The following is an 11176-nucleotide window of genomic DNA, read 5'->3' on the forward strand; positions in this document are numbered from 1 at the left end:
TCAAATGAAAACCTATGATTATTTGAAAATTAACTTTATTATTGGTATTTTTTCAGGTACAAGCTCGACCCATTACCTTAAAAGTGTGTTTAAATTAATCGAATTTAAATATTTTAAATGATTAAATAGCATTTTGATAATTATAAATAAAAAGTGTAAAATCAATATTTTAAAAAATGAGAAGAAAAAAAATTAAAGTAGAGACGGTAACAAACATCGATTTAAGAAACATAATTTAAAAGATGTGTTTCACGCAAAAACAATTTTTTTATTTTAGGTTTACGTAGCGACTAAACAAACTCAAAACTAGCATAATTAAATCGACTATTAAATTTTTAAAAAAAAACTTTTGGAACAAAGACTAATTAAAAAAAAGCATTACAAATATGCTTAAAATAAAAAGAAGGATTACACGTTAATTAAGGCCATTCCAATCCAGATTACACCAATATATTCTAAAACAAAAATTGTCTAAAAAAGCATTAGAAATATGCATAGAATCCAGATTACACCAATATATTCTAAAACAAAAATTGTCTAAAAAAGCATTAGAAATATGCATAGAATCATAAGAAGGATTGCAAATTAACTAAAGTTATTTATTTTTTATTTTTTTGACTAAGAACTTGACATCCACCGCCTCCGCTTTAACTCAAAGCGCTTTCAGTTGAAATCGAACTCGTAACTTTTTAATCTCTTAAGCCGACTCTTAACACTGTGCTACCTTGGTGGGATCACATAAATTAATCCACAATATTCTTAAAAAAACAAAAATTAACTAAAAAAAAAACAGCCACTTAAAATGCAGGTAATTAGTTCTTTAAAGTCACAGGAAGGATTACTTCATTCCAATCCATAATAGTTCAAGTGAAATAAGGACTCCCTGATTTGAATGATTCTAGCCATCTTAAAAAATATCACAAAACATACAAATAAATTAATATTTGACACTTTCCCTAACTTTAACATATCCATCAAATCCGAATACATCAATATTCTAGTAGGAAAATTACCTAAAGAAATTAAACTTGTAAAAGAAGATATGATCTACAAATTAATGAAATCTTTGTTTTATAATTATCCCTGTTCAAACAAAGAAGTAACAATCTCTCAATTCTTCAACATGCCTATTTATACTTGCCAATGCTAAGTACATAATGTACATTTATTTGCCAAGATGTCCTCTCTTTGTCTCGTCGTTCTCCTCTCCCTCACGACTCTCGGGGCTGCCTTATCTCCTACGGTTAGCATTATCAACGATGTGTCAAATAAGGAGTCAGTGAGCCTGTACTGCAGGATCACTAAGGGCCCCGAGATCACAGTCAATAGGTCCATCAAGGTCGGAGAAACATTCAAATGGGTGGTGACCGATGTTCATCGCGAGTACACATGCACGCTAACACGGGGACCGATGTTTAGCGGCATCACCTCGTTTGACCCCAAGAGGGATGCCAACAAGTTCAGCCTATTATGGAAGGCAAAAGATGATGGGTTGTTTCTTCAATATGATCATAAGGGAAGTTATACCAAAGTTGCTGATTGGGAATCAGAATAATAATTTCGTTTTGAAAATAGGGAAGTGTTTGTTTTCGTAGTTAATTATGTAAGATTTTCTACCGAATATTTTCAAACATGAATTCTCGATGATGATATCGAATGAATAAATGTGTTCAATCTTCAAAGCAATAAATGCACTATTTTGAGGTCAAATTTATGTGAAATGAATTAGAATGACAAAAAACAATGAATTTAGAAAGAAAAAAAATTAGAAAATTAGTGAAAACTTCATAGATGTTTACTATGAAAAAATAGTTATTTGGAAACAACCTCCAAAAGAAGTTCTAACTGATGATCTATGATCAAGTTTATGAAACACACTTAGATCCAATCATACCACCAAATCAAACAAGAAAAGCCAAAAAAAAAAAAAAAATCCTTTCAATTGCAAAGACAACAACAAAAGATTGTTTCAAATGAGACGCAAAACTTGACTAAATCCATCTCCCGAAATCTATTCTACAAATTCGAGTCTCAGAACAACTTCAACATCCAGGTGTTTTAAGGGGAGGATCAGCTGCATCTTTATTTCTTCAAAGGAATAAATAAATATCACCTGGAAGTAGCAAAAACAAAACCAAATCACCCTCTCAGAACTGTTTACCCAATTTCACTTCAAAAGTCAGCCATTTTAGAAACATCTCCACAAAAAAATAAAATCTCTGAATTCATCCTGTATCGTGCATTTTTCTTGTACTTGTCCCAACACAATGCTCCAAAGTCATAATCCCAGTTCGGTTTGAGCCATCTAATATTGCCTAAAAACAAGACAAGAGAAATGAATAACATATAAAGTGTGCTACCAAACTAACCTTCCTTAAAAAAAGGCTAAAATCTTACCTTTTTTAACAATAACATTTCTTTTACTGCAGTTGTCGTTGTATTTGCATAATCCAATCAGCATAGCTATTCATACCGCTGACTTGATCCTCAACCAAGTTCGAGAGGAGAAGGAAACTTTCTCGGGGTTGTTCCCCTTGCCTCACGAGATGACATAGCTGGTAGTATGAATTGTCAGAGCCCCTTAACTTCTCAAGTATCTTTGTTAGCTTCTTCGACATCGGATTATCACGCTCATGAATGGCAACCTGTTTTACCATTAGCATAAAAAAAATGCTTAGTAAATTTTAAAACTTATTTCATAATATTTCAAAATATTTTCTTTGAATCAAGAAAGTATAGATAAGCCCCAAGCATCATAACTAGACAGTAATGCCTTCAGAAGTCCAAATGTCAGCAACTGGTTTTCAAAATATTAATACGATCAACTAATACAGAACAAAAAGGATAAAATTAGATCAAAGAAAAAGGAGATTACGCAATCGGAAAGAAAGTATAAACTATTTTTTTCTCTGTCAACTATGACGTTATAAGAGACATCGTGAGAGCTTCTGTTAAAAGCGAGTTTCATCAAACCTTTTGATGTATTTTCATGAATTCATGACCACATGACTTGTACATTGTTTTTTTTCAATAGACAATGCGACTTTCGCGTTGACCAAAGTTTTAATGAAATTTTCATTCATTAAAAGTAAATTATTAATACATCCGGCCAATGTAGTGTAACTCAGTGGTTAAAGTGACTTCTTAAGCGAAATTCGAGGGTTCGATCCCTATTGATGCGTTTCACCCTCTAAAAAAATTATTAATACATCCATAGAAAAAATATAGATACCTTAGAAAGGTCGGTGGCGAAGTCATCTCCAAGTAAGTTCATAGCTATGTCGGGCGAAACCATTCTTCCAAACCACAAAATGAAACGACAACCATCATCATATATATAAACCCCTCTCGAGTCCAAGCTATCAGCCGTAAGTGGTAGCCTTGAAAAGTTGAAATTCACCTCATGAGGAGATGACTGCAAATAAAAAATGCAACTGAAAAGCTCTTAACAGGACAAATATACATAAATGGAGAAAGGAAATTCAGGGTTTTTAGTACCTTCACAAGATATTCATCAATTCGAATCAAATCTGGGTAAAGAATCTTTAACAAACTCGTAACTGGTGAAGTCATCATGGTATGTCCTGCTGCACATCGTTCATCCAGTTGGGCATCGGCATACCCTCCACGAAGAGGTATTGACTTGCACAATGCCAAACCGTATATCAACAAGAATCTTAGTGATTCCGGGTATATCATCCTGCCTCCCAATCGATGCTGAACTGAATAGAGACTTCTGTACTCTTTCAGTGCTTTGACTATCCTTTGTTGAACGGAGTTTCGAGCCTCCTCCAATTTATAGGATAATGTTTTCTCTATTGCTGCAGATTACTCAATAAAAAGAAAAATTAGTTACGATATATAGTACAAGAAATGAACAGATTGTCGTTGTGGTTGTACTAAGGACATGCTTTTAGAAAATGTAAGCAAATTATTTCAGACGCAAAACTCTGAAATAATTCTGTTTTTTTTTGAAAAAGAAATGAACAGAGGGAGATGGTTGACTTTTACCTAACCGACAAAATATAGAAACAATAGCGCCCGTATCTGCCTGACGATACATCTCTCCTAGATCCGAAACAACAGGTGCCGCCGCCGTATGCACTCTGATCCTTCTTTCACCACTCGATGAAGTATATCTTTTTGATTTGTTAAAGAAAAATCCATTTGCTTACACAAAAGATAGGATACACTACTAAATATTATAATAAATTTCTACACACAAAAGATAGGATACAGCAATGCGATTTGGAAATATACTGTTTGAGTAGTTAACAATGCCTCCTCGAGGGAAAGTTGAACTGCATAAGCTTTATCACAGTCTACAGCCGGAAGTGCTAATAAATCAGTTGATCTTAGCATAAAATTTCCATGATAAGATGTGAACCTAACGCCTGCCACAAAAAACAATTAGCATAGAGTATATCAAATTTCTCAAAAATTGACCAAACATATCAAACAGACTACTAACCTTTTCCACATCTTATGCGCATGACAGCTTCCCATGCAGTTTCTCTTGTAAGATCTCTGGCCAACTCATGCTTCAATTTCTCCTTATGAATGGCTGATTGGAAACCTGGATAGTAATATACTTGACCACCAGTATACTTAGCCAAGGTTCCTAAACACCAAAAGAAATAATATAATGCTCTTAGTGATCTTCAATAGATGGGAAGCTTGATGAAAGCAACAAATAACTCAAGAAGGAAACATTGATGTAAGAAAACGATTTGGGTTTGATTGATAAAACTGAAAATTAATTGTTAATGCTGATGCTAAGTTTTAAGTGTTAAATGAGCTAAGTGTGAAAAATAAGTGATGAATTGTTAAATGAACTAATATGTAAATTTATTTGAAAAATGTGGAGTTAATATGGAAAAATCATTAAAAACTATTTAACCCTTATAGTGACATAGTTTGATTATTTTCCAAGGGTTAAAGTTGTGTTTTGGGAACTCATACTATATTACAGTTAATTCCTCCATAGCTTATCAAAGCAAGCTAGACTTTAACTTTTTATTTTAAATAATTTGAGTTAATCTAAATAATTAAGTGGTTTTAAATAACAATGGTCAAATAAACTTAATTATCACTTGTAGTCTCACACAAAATATGACTTGACCACCGCCACAGGCATGATATCTGTGGTAGTGAAAATTTTGCACCCAATACTTTTTTTTTAATTTGTAATCAGGATCTCTGAGTCAACTTTTCACCCACCTTGACAAATCCGTGGGTAAAGCTAGCACAACAACCTACCATAATGACCTCCCATTTCAATATGGTGCTTTCAATGAGACATGAGGGTAGTAAGTTCCTTAGTCCAAGACTCTTGCCACTAGCTATCCAAGGTGGGTACCAATATTCTAGACTTACTTTCTACCATATTAAGATTGTTTATTGTAGAATTTTAATCTTGAATTCGTTCAATAATCAACTAAGGGAAAAAAAGATGAGCCAAAATTCATGTTTGGGCTCGAGTGAACATATGTTGAAGAACTCGTAACCATACCTAAAGAGGCAATATCGGTGTACTTATCACTCATAGCATATACATTAATAGCTATCTGGTACTTGGTACAATCCGCAGCCATCTGTTTATAGAAAGGATCTTCTGATATTCTCAACGAATGCTCCTTGTCTGTCCCGTAAACACGTACATCATCTCCACGCAATCTTAAACGGCCAACACCAAGTGATGGAAGAGTGCTTTGGAATATCAACAATTTACCACCTAATCGGCTCTGTAAAACGAGAGATCAAAATAAGACCAAGTTTGTAGACAAGGAAAAATAACTGACAACATTCTGCAACCACTTGGATAATTGCAACGATCTAAAATTTACAAAATAAATAAATCAAAAAAGTTCTATCAGCATACCATAACCATAAAAGCGGATTTAAGAGCAGGGCCAAAAGCAGACTCCACATTATAATTATTCTGAAACATAGAGGGTAAGCTATCTAGAAAAGCATCGAGTACTGCTCTTGACTCAGACAAGTTTACAAGAAGATCATCCGGCAATGGAACAAATATGTCATCAAGATCAGAAACTGCCAGCATTTGGGGCTGTGTCAAGCTTGACTGAGACAACAACCAAAACAAAAATTTATTAGCAACAAGTCTAAATGAATTGAGAAACTCCATTAGTTGAAAGAAAGATTAAATTCGTCACCTTCATGTTGTAGAAATGTATAGTGCTGTCAAATGTTATGAACCCAATTTGTGTTCTAGAAGAACCGGGGAAATTATCCAAACAAGACTTAATAGTTTCAGCCACAACCTGCAAAATTTTTTGAAAATAAAGATAAAAAAAATCAAGTTATACCATATCTTAAGATATAACCTTTTCTTCATAAGAACGAGTAAGAGCACATTTGATGTAGTTTTTTTAATTACATAATCAGATTCTTTTGGGGAAAAAAACTTATTTGACGAAAAATGGATTATTTGAGTTACACAACTAAAATATCCTTTGTATTTAATACTTTAGAATGTTATAAAAAAATAAAATAAGGGTTTTTACTATTTTAGTTGATGATTTAATGATGAAGTGATTGATGACGAGAAAAGGGGTTACTTGGATTAAACAAGGCCTAAGATGCATAAATGAGACAATCAGACATATATATTCATAGTGAGAGATCTAAACTGAGAAATCGGATCGATGCACAGCAATTCTACAGATGTAAGATGATTGCTGAGAGAGTGCATACCTCAAGCATCCCACTTTGCACAGCAGAAATTGATACATCAATCAAGAAGAAGTATACTGGTGGCATTGGAGGTCGCACCATGTACTCAGTTGGAGCCACAAACTCCACACTACCCTTAGTTAGCTCGGGCCTTTCATTTAAATCGATCCTCCTTCCGCTAGCATCTAACTGAGCAAAATACTCACCTGGGACTGGATATGATAAAAAGATATCAGTTTACACATGTCAACAGCATGTGGTAATGCTATTTGTATAGAAGTACAATTGAGAGATATCCAAGAAGCATGGCAACTATGGTCCATGCTCATCATAAGACTTTGGGGTGACAAAAAATTCATGGTCCTAATCTAATTGAAAACTATCAAAACTATAAAAGGGCCATAAGATACTAAAAAATAAAGCATATAGTGAAATCAATATGTCTAAAGAATCTGATTTGGTATTAGGAAAAATCTTGTTTGATGAAAATGTGGATTATTTGGGTTAAATGACTAAAAATATCTTTGTATTTAATATAAAAAATGATATAGAAAATAATGTAAGGGTAATTTTATATTTTGGTTAAGGATTTGAATTAATTTGATTCATGAAGTGTTTGACAATGAGATAAGGTTCATCAAACAAGGCCTAGGAGAAAACAATACTTACACCTTTACAATTTAAGTTCACACTGTTAAAAAAATGCGATAACCTTTTGACTAAAAGTGAGCACATATATTTATTAGTGATGGGAGTTCTCCCATGTTAATGAATCAGACATTTTTCTCCTCGAAACATGAACATAATCTGAACATTGTACTACAAAATAGAGACAGTTTAAATCAATTGAACAAGAAGTTAGATATCCTTGTAACTTTGCTTATAGCTCTAAATGTCATGATCAGTCAAAGTAGGCCTTGTTTGATGTGGGTTATTTGAGATTAATTTCAAAAACCCACTATCCAATCAGTTATCTATTCATCAATCACATCATTCAAATTATTAATTGAAAATACCCTCTATTATTTAAAATAAAAAAATAATAATTCATTACATATTTATACCGTTAATACCTTTTACCCAAATAACCCTGGATCAAACAAGGCCCTATGGGTATTGTATGATGAGTCAAATAATTATGGGCTCACATTCAAGGGAATAGAATACACATATGAAGTCGGTAAGGTAAAGAACATGTTAACTGATGCAATTAGCAACCCAATTATTTAAGTATACACCACTGATTACCATCATTCAGCAGAGCGCATATGTTGCATCGCCACTTTCTTCCACTATCAGTGAATGTCACATACGGATTCACATAAGTACGACATTTTCTGCATCTAATAATTCCAGTTGATACATAGTTTTGTATGGGAACCTCCTCCTGAAGTGAGGAAAAAAATTTCAGGAGACGATCACAAAATGCATATTCCAAATGGAAAACAAAATACTCACCCCAACAGGAGCTTCAGCAAGTGGACAGACAACTGCTCCAAGAGGTAAATGCCATCTAGATACCAGGGATTGGGAAGTTGGTAGACAATTGGTTGAAAGTCTTAGATATCGAGAATGGCAATTCATGGGATACATCTCGGCAAATGCCTTTGGTTCCACGTCACCATCCAAAGGCCTGGGCAGTGACTTAGTATCAAGGCCTGGATCAAGTGATCCAGGAACTGAGCCAATTGTAAGAGAGTTGAAATCCTCTAGTAAGCCCTGAAGAGTTCCTGAAGGAGGACCATATGATTGATGATGCATTTGGTCCCTTGAGTAGGGCCCTGATGAAGCAGCAATTGGTGGAGGACCCATATGGCTTCCTTGATATGAAGGAAAAGGAGCAGAAGTTACAGGTGGACGGTTGGGTATAAAGCCTCCTTGATTAAAAGGAGTAGTTTGTACAGGAGGAGTAGGTGCAACCATATTAGGTTCCTTGGAGGGGTATCCAGAAAAGGATGGTCGTGCTGGTTGTGATGTTGTCCAAGGACCTGAAAAAGGCGAACTTGAAGGTGGAGGAATGTTTGCGAAAGATGGTGCATGATTTATGTTTTGTGGTGGAGAACCCATGGATACAAATGGTGCCTGAGGCTGAGGATGAAAAGAACTGGGTGTAGGTGTAGGCAGAGTACTTGCTTGAGATGCTTGAGCAATTGGAGGAAATTGTGGAGTTGGAAACCGCTGAAATGGGGTTCCTGCAGGCCTTGGATTTCCATATGGTACTGAGGACATAGGAGGCATCGATGTGTATGGATACATACCACCTGGTGGTGCAGCTTGAGAAGCAGCAGGTCCAGAAGATAACGGGGGCATGAAAGTTTGGGGAATAGTATGTGCAAGAGGATTGCTCACCGGGGGCTCTGATCCAACCATTGGACTAGAAGGGGTAAAAGGTCTCATGCCTGGAGGGACAGGTCTTTGTGAGAAGTTAACACGGTTAGGATTTTCGGCTCCCGTAGACTCCATACTTCACAATTGATCTCTTTGTGAGGTCTATTCTTCCATGAAAATCTCCTGTTAGATCATGCGATTAAGAATTATATCAAGATATGTATTATGTCTTCGTACAAATACTTAAAATGCAGATCCACTGATAGAAATATAAGATTGACATAAAGGAAAAGCATATCAGGTTATATTATTGGAAAGATTTATACGGCACAGTAACAAAAACGATACATCAAAGATGCTACAATGTGGAGAACCAATTAAATGAGTTTGCAACATTATTCCATGTGAACATTGATTTATTATGTCAAAAACAAATAAAGAAATCAAAGCTGCACATTGAAATGAGAAAAAAAACTTTAAAAACGTGTAACATGGTTGCTCCAACAAAGGATTTCTTATGATTTTGATAGCCTTGATACCAAAATATGGTTCCTAATCTTGGAAACCTTAGTGACAAATATCAGGTTTCAAACCTTAAAATAAGATTACTTAAAAGGCATGTTTATAGTGGATACACTAATGCCTGGACATGCAGATCCTCTATGCATGTCAGAATATTGACTATATGTACCTTAGGAAAAATGCAACATGGCCACCACAACCCAAACCCAAAAGGTACCTAAAAATGTAACTATAGCCCAATAGCCTCACATATAAACATTTCACAATAGTGATAAAGAACTAGTAATTAACCTCTTTGTTCATTGCAAAGTCTACAAAAAACTTTGGGATGTTTTGAACTACCTTTATATGCATTTGGTCTTTCCTAAGAGAGCAGTCAATTTTCTTTATGAATGAACCATAGGTCAGATGCCTCACATATAGCAAAACTGGAGCATTGCTAGACCCGAAATATGTCAAACAACTCCCAGAAAAACATGGTTCCAGTGAAGTTTACCAAATGGTCAAAGTCTCTCACTTTATACAATCAATTTGTACAAATTTTACTAAGCAACTATAGCCAGAATTGTCTAAAGGATTTCCTCTCTGACTGCATAGATCAAAATCATCACAACAAAATTGAGAGAATCAAGCATAGTCAAGTTATTGCTTCATGTATACCAATTACATCTACATAACAAGAGGCATGATGATCTTACTACAGTAACCGTTGAATTTTCAACCAGAAATTGATGGTATAAAACACTTAAAAAAACAAAACCAATTTGCTATCCAAAGACACAATCTTGACGACATAGATCAAATCTTCTTGTGTATAATAAAACAAAAAACTCACCACAAGATCAAAATCGCGCAACAGCTGCCGCTGAACCCCGATGCGATATACTTCGAGGTGCACTCAGCGGAGCGATCGATCCGTAAAATGAAAGAGTATCTATGTTCTCTAGAGACGATTAAGCTGCAAGTAAGAGAGACGGAGTAGCAGAGAGAGAGAGAGAGAGAGAGAGTTGAATTGTAGGAGGTTGAAGAGAAGTAGTATATCGATTAAGAGCAGCGAGATTCAGCTGCAGAGATCGCGACCCAAGTGTTCAGATTTGGAAAGAATGAGGAAATGAAGAGCAGTTTAGAGACTTTGGTCCTTCCGTCCTCTCTCAAAACCACCGAAGGCTAGCCCGGATCAAGATCTCAGGTCATGAAGACACGGGCTCAACGACATCCATCTATATCACAAGACAACTCATCAGATCGGACGGATCAAATCGGTCTTCTCTCTTTACTTTTCTCTCTTATTTACTATTTTATTAAAAGAAATTTGTTATTTTTCATTTTAAAACATATAATATGTCAAAGTTAAAATTAAATTTAGAATTAGAATAAAATTCATTCAAGAATGCAAAGACGATTAAGAAGGGTAAGCCGAACAAATCAATTAAGTGGTCTTACAAAAAACCATGAGTGAGTTAAGGCATCTAGGTTAAAGACAAATTTCAAAAAAAAAATTATTAGAAAAATAAAAGATAACTTCAGATCCGATAATACATCTAATTTGCTACAAGGAAAGAGATGAACACGAATTTGAGAAATAATCACCAACACGATTGAATGGTATAAGACATAAGCAATAGAGGAC

At 34.8% G+C, this 11176-nt stretch overlaps 1 protein-coding gene across 1 annotated transcript; it reads right to left on the minus strand.

The window, feature by feature from the left end:
• Positions 1 to 1777: 1777 nt before the first annotated feature.
• On the minus strand, positions 1778 to 10732 carry LOC124912631 (protein transport protein Sec24-like At3g07100). Its single transcript, XM_047453274.1, has 14 exons — positions 10382 to 10732; positions 8155 to 9207; positions 7945 to 8083; positions 6718 to 6908; positions 6177 to 6284; positions 5882 to 6085; positions 5513 to 5744; positions 4472 to 4621; positions 4238 to 4394; positions 4012 to 4139; positions 3499 to 3821; positions 3233 to 3415; positions 2398 to 2645; positions 1778 to 2315 (listed from the first exon to the last, which is right to left on the minus strand). Exons 2-13 carry the CDS (start codon positions 9157 to 9159, stop codon positions 2421 to 2423), a joined length of 3045 nt encoding a protein of 1014 aa, XP_047309230.1. The 5' UTR covers positions 9160 to 9207; positions 10382 to 10732; the 3' UTR covers positions 1778 to 2315; positions 2398 to 2420.
• Positions 10733 to 11176: the final 444 nt, after the last annotated feature.

The sequence above is a fragment of the Impatiens glandulifera genome, chromosome 8 (genome assembly GCF_907164915.1).
Source record: "Impatiens glandulifera chromosome 8, dImpGla2.1, whole genome shotgun sequence".
Taxonomy (NCBI): Eukaryota; Viridiplantae; Streptophyta; class Magnoliopsida; order Ericales; family Balsaminaceae; genus Impatiens; species Impatiens glandulifera.

Coding starts and splice junctions, on each gene's coding strand:
- LOC124912631 (XM_047453274.1), bottom strand. CDS start 9,159: ATGGAGTCTACGGGAGCCGAAAATCCTAACCGTGTTAACTTCTCACAA. Junction 4,140..4,237: donor TATTTCCAAATCGCATTGCT/GTATCCTATCTT, acceptor CAAATCAAAAAG/ATATACTTCATCGAGTGGTG. Junction 2,646..3,232: donor TCGCCACCGACCTTTCTAAG/GTATCTATATTT, acceptor ATGGTAAAACAG/GTTGCCATTCATGAGCGTGA.